This window comes from Ranitomeya variabilis, chromosome 6, assembly GCF_051348905.1.
Source record: "Ranitomeya variabilis isolate aRanVar5 chromosome 6, aRanVar5.hap1, whole genome shotgun sequence".
In the NCBI taxonomy this organism is placed as follows: domain Eukaryota; kingdom Metazoa; phylum Chordata; class Amphibia; order Anura; family Dendrobatidae; genus Ranitomeya; species Ranitomeya variabilis.
Window position 1 is genome coordinate 317,695,252 of NC_135237.1, and position 13,175 is coordinate 317,708,426.

The 13,175-nt window shown below is 46.5% G+C and overlaps 1 protein-coding gene across 2 annotated transcripts in view; it reads right to left on the minus strand.

The window, feature by feature from the left end:
* The window catches only part of PIGN (phosphatidylinositol glycan anchor biosynthesis class N), a 477,253-nt gene that overhangs the window by 450,527 nt on the left and 13,551 nt on the right, over nucleotides 1–13,175 (minus strand). For both annotated transcript variants that reach the window (XM_077269733.1, XM_077269734.1), the window contains exon 2: nucleotides 924–1,167. In XM_077269733.1, coding sequence (XP_077125848.1) covers nucleotides 924–1,144 — 221 coding nt within the window. In that variant the 5' untranslated portion in view covers nucleotides 1,145–1,167. The remainder of the gene's footprint in view (nucleotides 1–923; nucleotides 1,168–13,175) is intronic.

Consider the following 13,175-nt stretch of genomic DNA (forward strand, 5'->3'; position numbering starts at 1 on the left):
CTCTCAACTGCAAACACTTTTGTCAGCACTGTGCCACCAATGTTCTCCAACAGCCAGCTTTCAATAAACTCAGTGGGATTTCTCCCCTCAGTTTTTTCAGGGATACCCACTATACGTATATTATTCCTTCTGGACCTATTCTCCAGATCCTCATTTTTGGCAGCCAGCTCTGATATCGCTTGAGCAAACCTTTTCTCCGCTTTTTGCAGCTGAACTATGTGATCTTCAGCAGTGCTCACCCTCTCCTCCACCACCCCCATGCGTCTGTCCATCTTTTGCAGGGCTGCGCTTATCTGTGCTGTGTCTCCTTTAACCTCCTGTATCTGAAGGGTCAGGGACTGTTTGCATGAGGAAACCAGTACAAAGACATCCCTCAGGGTCGGCTCAGCTCCTGGTATCATGTCTTCAGGTCCCCCTACTGCCACTGCCATGCTGCTTTCCTCCCTCCCCTTCTGTACCTCTTGCTCTCCTGCTGGGATCCCCTCCTCCTCGATATCAGCTCCAGCTCCCTTCTCTGCCTCCTCCGTTGCTCCCACTCTGGCGAACTGCTGGAGCTTCGCCACCACCTCCATGCGCTTCTGACATGTGGCATTAGCTTTATCAGCTTCTTCTCTGGCCTCGGCGCCATCTTGGCCGGCACCTGCATCCCCGGCTCAGGCGTCCCTTCTGCCGTCTCCTAGTCATTTCCTCCGGCGTCGGGGCAACTGCTCAGCACCGCTTTGCTCCCCAGACCTTCAGCCAGCCGGTAAGCAGCAAAAAAGGCCGGTCAGCAGCGACTGCTCAGGATTTTAAGACAAAACAGTAGCGGGAGCGCTCTGCTGTGCGTCCGCTTACATGGCCAGTTAGGACACGCCCCCTACCAGAATGGATTCTTATGGAAAAAAAAACTACAACAAAATCTTAGTCTCAAGGTTTAACCTCACCTAAGATAAGGAGCTCGGGGAAGACCATGTTCATCCAACTCAAAGAAGGTGTCGGCTCTCAATCCATCAGCCACAAACAGAACCAGTCGTTTTGCAGGTGGTGGAAGCCGTGTACGCTGTGGCGTCATGCCATGGACCAGTGGAGAGGTAAAATATATGTGAAAAATTGACATGAAGAAGACAGAGTGGAGGAACAAGGCAATAATGAAAAAACGCAGCATCCTCTAGAAACCACTTACAGCACCTGCAAAAGAAAGAGACGATTCAATGTACAGTATGGCTTCATATACTGCCACATATAAAAGAGCAAAGAAAGCACGGTTTACAGTTAGAAGTTTTAGAGAATATTCACTCCAACAGTCTAATACAGGGTGGGCCACGAAAAACAGACCCCCGAACAGACAATACTCATTCATGCCATCAGGTACCCATGACGTGATTGGTTGAATAATGTTCATACACGGCTGCGCTCACATTCTCATCACTGGATATTGGAACCACCATTCATAACCGCACATAGTTTTCTGAGACTAGTTTATTTTTTTACCATGGGCCCAAGAGTTAACAGGTGGGTCGTTGCTAACGATCTGCTTGGTCTACCTGGCGCTGGCTCAGAGCGGTCACTGACCGATCCTGCTGCTTCATGTCAGCAGAGCAGCTCTTTCTCTACCTGAGCTGCTCTGTCAATGGGGTGTGACTGCAGGCGGACTGAAAGCCAGCTCCCCGCAGTTAGGCAGTGGGGAGCCGGCTGTCAATCAGCATGACACTGGCAGTCACGGTGCAGAAAGGAAGAGAAGCAGCTGTGCTGTCGACATGACATCAACAGAAGCCACAGAATTGCCGGCAGGAGCGATTTGTGACCGATCTGAACAGGCAGAAAGGGCAGATTGTTAGCAGCTACCTGCTTGTTCTTAGACCCATAGTAAAAAAAATTAGTCCTGGATAACACCTTTAATTCAAGGATCATAAAGTGGTGGTTGTACAGCTCACGTTACTTTTCTGTGTACCCATTTCTCTAGAATTAAATCCATAAATGGAACTGTGCTTCATTGGAAATGATATATTAATTGCCACCTCCTATTATATCTAGGAGCAAACTGCAATACGCCATAAGCTTCTGTTATCATCCTCCTTTGTGCCGATGACACGGTATGACTTCAGGTGAAGCGATTTCAGCAGAAAGCCACATCTTGTAACTTCTTATTTTGGCATCTGCCTCAGGTCCTGTGTTTTCCTGCGCCAACCACACTGTCTATACTGCTTTCTGCTTGAATGGGAAGGTTCAGAAACTGACCAGTAAACCATCTTGTGTACATGTGAATGAGCCTGTATGTGTGTAGGTCTCCGCCATCACTATTCTTTGTTACATCAAATGCAGCATGCTGGTCACAAGCACACAACACAACTGTGCTCAGCAAAGACAACGCTGGTGGTGGGAGGGCAGGATACAATGAACCTCATTCATTTCTTCAAGGGGTGGTCCTTAGAAAATAAAACTCTCAGGTCAATAAATTCGACTGTCAAATTGTGACAGTGTGCCAATTGTACATTGTCACGGTTCCCTGTATTCCCCCGCAGGTGAATGATCAAATAACCGCACATACTGTACGTGATTTGCATACTTGTGGTCACATGCCGACTAGGCTCATGCAGCTTCTGTCAATACAACGGAATTGAGAGCACTGCAGGAGTCTAGTTGGCAGGTGACCACAAGTACACAAAATCATATACATGTGGTTACTTCATCATACACCTACAGGGGAATACAGGGAATCATGACATACAGTGCCTCGCAAAAGTATTTGGCCCCTGGAACTTTTCAACCTTTCCCACATATCATGCTTCAAACATAAAGATACCAAATGTAAATTTTTGGTGAAGAATCAACAACAAGTGGAACACAATTGTGAAGTTGAATGAAATTTATTGGTTATTTTAAATTTTTGTGGAAATTCAAAAACTGAAAAGTGGGGCGTGCAATATTATTTGGCCCCTTTAACTTAATACTTTGTTGCGCCACCTTTTGCTGCGATTACAGCTGCAAGTCGCTTAGGGTATGTCTCTATTAGTTTTGTACATTGAGAGACTGAAATTCTTGCCCATTCTTCCTTGGCAAACAGCTCGAGCTCAGTGAGGTTTGATGGAGATCGTTTGTGAACAGCAGTTTTCAGCTCTTTCCACAGATTCTCGATTGGATTGAGGTCTGGACTTTGACTTGGCCATTCTAACACCTGGATACGTTTATTTGTGAACCATTCCATTGTAGATTTTGCTTTATGTTTGGGATCATTGTCTTGTTGGAAGACAAATTTCCGTCCCAGTCTCAGGTCTTTTGCAGACTCCAACAGGTTTTCTTCAAGAATGGTCCTGTATTTGGCTCCATCCATCTTCCCATCAATTTTAACAATCTTCCCTGTCCCTGCTGAAGAAAAGCAGGCCCAAACCATGATGCTGCCACCACCATGTTTGACAGTGGGGATGGTGTGTTCAGAGTGATGAGCTGTGTTGCCTTTACACCAAACATATCATTTGGCATTGTTGCCAAAAAGTTCGATTTTGGTTTCATCTGACCAGAGCACCTTGATCCACATGTTTGGTGTGTCTCCCAGGCGGCTTGTAGCAAACTTTAAACAACACTTTTTATGGATATCTTTGAGAAATGGCTTTCTTCTTGCCACTCTTCCATAAAGGCCAGATTTGTGCAGTGTATGACTGATTGTTGTCCTACGGACAGACTGTCCCACCTCAGCTGTAGATCTCTGCAGTTCATCCAGAGTGATCATGGGCCTCTTGGCTGCATCTCTGATCAGTCTTATCCTTGTTTGAGATGAAAGTTTAGAGGGACGGCCGGGTCTTGGTAGATTTGCAGTGGTATAATACTCCTTCCATTTCAATATAATCGCTTGCACAGTGCTCCTTGGGATGTTTAAAGTTTTGGAAATCATTTTGTATCCAAATCCGGCTTTAAACTTCTCCACAACAGTATCATGGACCTGCCTGTTGTGTTCCTTGGTCTTCATGATGCTCTCTGTGCGTCAAACAGAACCCTGAGACTATCACAGAGCAGGTGCATTTATACGGAGACTTGATGACACACAGGTGGATTATATTTATCATCATTAGGAATTTAGGACAACATTGGATCATTTAGAGATCCACAATGAACTTCTGGAGTGAGTTTGCTGCACTGAAAGTAAAGGGGCCAAATAATATTGCACGCCCCACTTTTCAGTTTTTGAATTTCCACAAAAATTTAAAATAACCAATAAATTTCTTTCAACTTCACAGTTGTGTTCCACTTGTTGTTGATTCTTCACCAAAAATTTACATTTGGTATCTTTATGTTTGAAGCATATGTGGGAGAAGGTTGAAAAGTTCCAGGGGGCCGAATACTTTCACAAGGCACTGTATAAGGAAAAGTTTATCAGCTCACCATTGAATTGTCCACAGGGAATCATGGTTTTCTCCATACACCAGAAAACCCCTTTAAACCCTTTTAACCTCACTGATATGATGCCGAGGTGTCTAAGTGAGTGTATTTCTACATGTGGTACTCATACTCTATACTGAATAAAACAAGATGTTTTGAACATTTTGTATCCTTTTTTTCATCATTTTCTTATCACTAAAGGGAATCTGTCAGTAAGTTTTTCCTATGTAATCTGATGGCAGCATGAGGTGAGGGCTGATACACAGATGTCAGTGATGTGTCACTTATTAGGCTGTGTGCTGTTTCAATATAAATAGCGTTTTATCAGCAGGAGATTATCACTGCTAGAATAAGTGCCTGCATGCTCTTGGTCCAATGCCACCCCCAGCACTGATTAGCAGCTCACTGTCTGTATACAATGTACACAAAGAGCCTGGTCTGAGAGAGGTTAGCTTTCTGAGCTCTGCTACAGGCTACATCCAAAGACAACTGCTAAACCCAGTGCACTAAATGATATATCTTTGGAACTGGGGTGTTTTTTAATAAATGACGGTATATACTCGTATATAAGCCGAGATGTTCAGCACTTTTTTTGTGCTGAAATCGCCCCCCTCGGCTTATACACGAGTCATGGTCCAGAAAGCCGGCGGGGGAGGGGGAGCCGGCGGCTGTAGCACAGTGACAGCTGCAGCCGCCGGCTTCCAGAAGACATCAATACTTTCCGCTTGTCGCTGCATCTCCGTCCCTGCATCTCTGTCCCGGCACCTCTTTCCTGTTCCTGTGCTCAGCGGTCAGGTGATACCGCTCATTAAAGGTAATGAATATGAACGTGTCTCCACTCCCATAGGTGTGTAGCGCATATTCATGACCTTAATGAGTGGTACCATTTGACAGCTGAACACAGGAACAAGCTGCAGCGCCAGGACAATGGAGATGCAGGGACGTTAAGCGACGAGGGTGAGTATGACGGGGGGAGGGTGCGGAAGGACGCTGAGCCAATCATACAAGGGGGAGGACGGGGGAGAACAGGGAGCCCAGCCATGCATACAAGATAGGACGGGGGGAGCCATGCATACAAGATGGGACGGGGGGAGCCATGCATACAAGATGGGACGGGGGGAGCCATGCATACAAGATGGGACGGGGGGAGCCATGCATACAAGATGGGACGGGGGGAGCCATGCATACAAGATGGGACGGGGGGAGCCATGCATACAAGATGGGACGGGGGGAGCCATGCATACAAGATGGGACGGGGGGAGCCATGCATACAAGATGGGACGGGGGGAGCCATGCATACAGGATGGGACGGGGGGAGCCATGCATACAAGATGGGACGGGGGGAGCCATGGATACAAGATGGGACGGGGGGAGCCATGGATACAAGATGGGACGGGGGGAGCCATGGATACACGATGGGACGGGGGGAGCCATGCATACAAGGATGGGAAGAGGGAGCCATGCATACAAGATGGGACGGGGGGAGATATGCATACAAGATGGGACGGGGGAGCCATGCATACAAGGATGGGAGGGGGGAGCCATGCATACAAGGATGGGAGGGGGGAGCCATGCATACAAGGATGGGACAAGGGAGCCATGCATACAAGGATGGGAGGGGGGAGCTGAGCCATGCATACAAGATGGGACGGGGGAGCCATGCATACAAGGATGGGACGAGGGAGCCATGCATACAAGGATGGGAGAGGGGAGCTGAGCCATGCATACAAGATGGGACGGGGGAGCTGAGCCATGCATACAAGGATGGGAGGGGGGAGCCATGCATACAAGATGGGAGGGGGGGGAGCCATGCATACAAGGATGGGAGGGGGGGAGCCATGCATACAAGGATGGGAGGGGGGAGCTTAGCCATGCATACGAGGGGCCCGGGAGAGCCATACAAACAACAGGGGGAGCCACACAGAGCAGGACAGGATGGGGGAGCCATGCATACCGGGATAGGAATGAGGGGACAATACATACTCGAGTTAATAAGCTTACCCAGTTTTCCATGGCAAAATTAAGTGCCTCGGCTTATACTCGGGTTGGCTTATACTCGAGTATATACAGTATGCAGTTCTCGGTATGAAGTAGCAAAAAACAGGTGATGGATCCCCTTTTAGGCTACGTTCACACTTGCGTTGTTTGGCGCAGCGTCGTTGACGGATACAGACGCATGCGTCATGCGCCCCTATCTTTAACATGGGGGGCGCATGGACATGCGCCGGTATGCGTTGGAATGTGTTTTACGACGCATGCGTCATATTGACGCACAAGACAGGGCGCAGAGGACGCTACTTGTAGCGTTTTCCCTGCGCCGAAACTCCTGATCTTTACTATCTCATGACAACGCATGCGTCGCAAAACGCTGTGTACATGCGTGTTGGTTGCGTCGCCGACGCTGCGCCCAACAACGCAAATGTGAACGTAGCCTAACATGTCTATCGATCCTGTGATTTCTATAGTTCCATGACTATTCCTTCTTGGAGTTGCAGTTTCCATGTTTAGAGATCTATATTTTCAAGCAATGAAGCAAAAAAGTTGTAATACATAAAATAGATACTAAATACTAACCCACTGTTTACAGCTTACAAGTTTTCCATCTATTCTATTACATCACTTTTGGACTGAAATTTGGTTTTGCAAAGCCAGCAGAGCCATTCATGAATGCAGCATAGAAGCACGTGTGCAGCTCAGTACTGCCACCAGGTGGTCTTTCCTATTACTACACCTATGGCTACGCAATCATGTCAGCTTAACAGACAAGTAATATCTCCTAATGCACAATGTAAGCATGTACACAGATACTTCACGCTGAGTGAAAATCAATAACGGAAATGTGGTCCTCATTGGCAGCGGCCATCTAAATGATTTACTAAGACCTACTCTAAACAACAAAAACATTGACAAACACATTACAACCCCACAAATGCAAGACTACAGCAATAAAAGAGGAGCCATTTACTGTGCATATTATTACACGGATACATTTGAGATTGCACCGGCCATAGATGATTTATTGGATCATGAAAAAGGGCGCTTCCTGACAAATAAAGCAGAGAGGTGCGAGCAAGACGGCGAAATTCTGTAAAATTGGCGGATTCTATTTCCCAGGTTCTTATATATTCATCAGATCCTCCTACATAATTCAAGCCTGGTCCTTGATTTATCTGACTGACTTCTAGATTTGACATCAATCTGCCCAATTTATCCTCCGGGATTATGAAGATCACATTCCACGTTGTCATCCCCTGTATAAATTGCTTGCGGTAACCCGCTATAAACCTATTTCATTATGTATGACCCTAGATGAAGGGAATCCATAGATCAGCACCGCATGGAAGAGCAATCTGCTGCAGAGTAACACGGGTCTCCGGCATAACACCAGCAACGTTCCTGTGCTTCAGCCCCGTACTGGAAAGAGCAGCAGAAATAGAACTTATCTAATACATGGGAGAAAACAGATTTGGGTTTCCAGCTGTCCTTCAAAGAGGGTATGTCACCACTGCAAAACTTTGGGCCTATTTCATTCCCAACACTCCTCTGAGTATTTCGCATTTTTCTTCTCTGGGGGTGCGACTCGCCGGATTCTCTGGGGGCGCGGCTCGCCGGATTCTCTGGGGGCGCGGCTCGCCGGATTCTCTGGGGGCGCGGCTCGCCGGATTCTCTGGGGGCGCGGCTCGCCGGATTCTCTGGGGGCGCGGCTCGCCGGATTCTCTGGGGGCGAGGCTCACCTGATTCTCTAGGGGCGTGACTCGCCAGATTCTCTGAGGGCGTGACTCGCTGGATTCTCTGGGGGCGGGGCTTTAGGGTGTTCTGCATTATGACCCAGTGACCACCGCCCCTTGGTAAAGACCAGAAAAATCATCACTAATTAAAAAGGCCCGCATCTCTGGAACTGTATGAAGGATTTTTTTTTAAATGAATAAAATAAAACAATGGCATTCTCAGGGGACCGACAGGAGTACAATAAGCGCTAAATATAGCCACTTTGGTCAAGATGAGAGGTCCTCTTTTTTTTTATTATTTAAAGCTCCCATTCAAATCTTCGCTTACCCAGTTTAATTTATTGATATTACTCATTTACTGTATATAGAGCCATCATATTTCACAGCCCTTTACAGACATTATTCAGCACTGTCCCCATTGGGGCTCACAATATAGATACCCTGTCAGTATGTCTTTGAAGTGTGGAAGATGTTGTGCTTGGTGAGATTTGAATCCAGGACCCCAGCGCTGCCCAGTGCTAACCACTGAGCCACCATGCTGCCCCAATTATAACAGAAACATGTGATCTAGCCATCAATGGCTCATTTAGGGTAAATTTACACTTCACAGATCCATCCGCTTGTCAATTCAATGGCTTTTTTTTTTGCTTGAAGATTCATGGAACAAGACCAGAGCTTGTTGTCTGTTTTGATCAATGGGGGTAAGGGTGCAGAGACCCTTCAAATGCAGGGCAGCAGTGCTCATCCAAGCATTGCTTCTCATGTGCTAAAGGCTGGTCCATAGGCTTTCTACTAAACCGTCCTCAGTTTTCGGGGAGATAAGTGTTTGGTGACATACTTCTGCCCCTTCATTTTAGCGATGAGTGGTGTGATGGGGGGGGGGATTTTTGTGGTTGTCCTGATAAAGAAGTCTGAGAACATTGAAAAGCGTTGGGAATAAATCACACTGTCGCCTCATACAGCATATTAGATTTATTTGGGGACACACTACCAGCAGGGCAGGTTACCCACATCTCCGATAGCCAGGCATGCCTCTATAAATATTCAAACTTTCAATTTTTTTTAAAAGACAAATATTTTTTTTTTTATGATGGATGCATTCAAGTTCTTAACCATATATCACTTATTCATTACACAACAATTGGGTATAGCCATCCCATACATTTATGGAATGTCCACAGAATATGCCGGAATTTCCAATCTCACCCTTTGTACCCTCATCTACAATTCCACATCTTGTCACCCAAAGAATGAAGTTGTGGGTGTCCATTGTATTGGAGCCTCTCCATTCTTGGCATTATAAGACTTTCTGTAGACAGATGTGGCTGCCAGTGGTGGCATAACTACCCAGAATGGGACAACCATTTTTCTTTGAGTTCTGTGCAATTTTAACCACAAGGCCTCATTGACTTCTAGTTGTCAGAACGTTTGCATTTTTTGGTCAACATACTTAAGTGGTACAGGATTAGCCAGGATTTTTCATGGGAAAATTTGATGCTATGAGAAGCCAAAATGCTATTATAGCACAGTCCTATCATTTATGGGACTCTCCAAGTCCCAACATCTCCAGCACACGTTGAGCATTTGCAGCAGATTTTTCTCCACGAAAAAACATCGTTGGCAGGTAAGTTGCTGCATAAAATATGGTAGTTGTTTTTAACCCCTTCACGACGAGCGCCGTATGTATACTGCGTGACAATCTCGAGGGCTCATGCTGAGCATCGCTGTGATCAAAAGCGGGTGTCAGCTCTATATGACAGCTGACACCCTGCAGCAAAGCCCATGATCGGTGCTAGCACCAATCACAGGCGTTTAACCCCTATTATCCTGCTGTCAGTAGTAACAGGGACATTGATGGGCATCAAAAATGGGGTGAGCTCCCTCTCTGCTCTCAATGGCAGAACGCGATTGTGATATCACATTGTGATATCTTTGTGCCGATGGTCTCCATGGTGACCCTGGGCCGAGAGATGGCAGCGGGGTCACCCTGGGTCAGTGGCCTGTAAGCATCTGCTCAGAGCAGGAGCTGACATGCCTCCTGTGAGACGCTGAGCAAATGTATTACATCAGCGATCAGGGCAGGGAAAGTTGATGTCACTTCCTGGGACAATGTAAAAAAGTTAACAAAAATAAGTAAAAATGTAAAAATATCTTTAAAAAAAAAATCTCAAGATAAAGAAAAAATATTAAATCCAATAAATATATTTATGTAAAAACAAAAATAAACTAAAAAAAGTACATCTATTTGGAATCACCACGTCTGGAACAACCCAACCCATAAAACTGTCCCAATAGTCAAGCCCTTCAGTGAACACCTTAGAAAACATAAATAAAAAATTAGGCAGAAAACTATTGTTTATCATACCACCGAACAAAAAGAGGAATAAAACGCAGTCAAAAAGACGAATGTAAATAAAAAAGGTACCACTGAAATTGTCATCTTGTCCTGTAAAAAAAAGCTGCCATACAGCTCAGTCAGCGAAAAAAGTTATAGCTCTTAGATTAAAAAGATGCAAAAAATAATTATTTTTTCTATAAAATAGTTTTTATTGTATGAAAGCGCCAAAACATAAAAAAAATACAAATGTGTTATCGCTGTAATCGTACTAACCTGAAGAATAAAGCTGCCTTATCAATTTTACCTTAAGCGGAAGGGCATAAAAGGAAAAAAAAAAACAACAATTCCTGAATTGCTGGTGTTTGTTCATTCTGCTTCCCAAAAATCAGAATAGAAAGCGATCAAAAAATGTCATATGTATGAAAATGGTATCAATAAAAACGTCATCTCGACCAGCAAAAAACAAGCCCTCACATGACTGTCAGCCAAAATATGGAAAAATAATAACTATCTAAATATGGCGATGCAAAAACTTGTTTTTGCAATAAAAAAGTCTTTTAGTGTGTGACAGCAGCCAAACATAAAAACCAGACATAAATTTGGTATCGTTGTAATGGCACAGATCCGAAGAATAGAGTAATCTAATCACTTATACCACATGAGGATTGGCATAAAAAATAAAACCAATTCTTCACCTGCTGTCGATTTGTTTATTCTGGCTCCCAAAAATCGCAGTAAGGCTCGGCGCACATTTATCCTGCGCTCTCGGCTGAGCGCTTACACTGAGGTAAATCTCTGAAACACGTGATTCAGATGGCTCCCTATGAGGCAGATGGAGGCACTGTGGACGCTGTCTGGACTGTGATTTGGCGGTGTCCATCTTTTTAGGCGAGTTTAAAAGTGCAGTCAGCCACAGTTTTTGTGCACTTCTGAGAAGGACACCGATGAACAGAGGCCAAACGGAGTCCACAGTAATTCTGCTGCCTCATAGCGAGTGGATCCCTCGGTGGTTTCATTGGAATCGCGTCATTCAGGAGATTTAGATGGAAACCTCTATGCAAGTGCTAAGGCACAGGATAAATGTGATCCCAAACGTTATGTTAACCCCTTCCCAACCTTTGACGCCACGTAGGCGTCATGAAAACCCGTGCCAATCCGACCCATGACGCCTATGTGGCGTCATGGAAAGATCGCGTCCCTGCAGATCGGGTGAAAGGGTTAACTCCATTTTCACCCGATCTGCAGAGACAGGGGGAGTGGTACTTCAGCCCAGGGGGGGGGGGGTGGCTTCACCCCCCCTGTGGCTACGATCGCTCTGATTGGCTGTTGAAAGTGAAACAGCCAATCAGAGCGATTTGTAATATTTCACCTATGAAAATGGTGAAATATTACAATCCAGCCATGGCCGATGCTGCAATAGCATCTGCCATGGCTGGAGACCCCGATCTGCCCCCCCCCCACCGCCACCGATCGCCCCCCCAGTCGTCCTTTCTGCCCCGATCTCCTGTCCGCTCCCCTCCTCCCTCCTGTCCGCTCCCCCGGTCCTCTTGTCCGCTCCCCCGGTCCTCCGATTCCCCCCCCCCCCGTGTTCCGATCCCACACCCCCATACTTACCTAGCTTCGATGTCCCTCCCGGTGTCCGGCCGTCTTCTCCATGGGCGCCGCCATCTTGGAAAATGGCGGGCGCATGCGCAGTGCGCCCGCCAAATCTGCCAGCCGGCAGATTCATTACAAGTACATTTTGATCGCTGTGGTAGGTTCTATCGCAGCGATCAAAATAAAAAAATTATAAATAAACCCCCCCCTTTATCACCCCCATAGGTAGGGACAATAATAAAATAAAGAAAATATTTTTTTTTCTTTTTCCACTAGGGTTAGGGTTAGAACTAGGGTTAGAACTAGGGGTAGGGTTAGGGTTAGGGTTATGGCATGTGCACACAGTGCGGATTTGGCTGCGGATCCGCAGCGGATTGTCAGCGGATCCGCAGCGGATTGGCCGCTGATCCGCAGCGGATTGGCCGCTGATCCGCAGCGGATTGGCAGCGGATCCGCAGCGGATTGGCCGCGGATCCGCAGCGGATTGGCCGCGGATCCGCAGCGGATTGGCCGCGGATCCGCAGCGGATCGGCCGCGGATCCGCAGCGGATTGGCCGCTGCGAATTCGAAGCAGTTTTCCATCAGGTTTACAGTACCATGTACACCTATGGAGAAACCAAATCCGCTGTGCCCATGGTGCGGAAAATTCCGTGCAGAAACGCTGCGTTGTATTTTCCGCAGCATGTCAATTCTTTGTGCGGATTCCGCAGCGTTTTACACCTGTTCCTCAATAGGAATCCGCAGGTAAAATCCGCACAAAAAAACACTGGAAATCTGCTGTAAATCCGCAGGTAAAACGCAGTGCCTTTTACCTGCAGATTTTTCAAAAATCGTGCGGAAAAATCTCACACAAATCCGCAATGTGGGCACATAGCCTTAGGGTTAGGGTTGGAATTAGGGCTAGGGCTTGAAATAGGGTTAAGATTAGGCTTGTGGTTAGGGTTACGGATAGGGTTAGGGGGGTTACAGTTGTGGTTAGGGTTGGGATTAGGGTTACGGTTGGGATTAGGGTTAGGATTAGGGTTAGGGTTGGAATTAGGGTTACGGGTGTGTTGCAGTTAGGGTTGTGGTTAGGGGTGTGTTGGGGTTATGGTTGTGATTAGGGTTATGGCTACAGTTGGGATTAGGATTAGGGGTGTGTTGGGGGTTAGTGTTGAAGT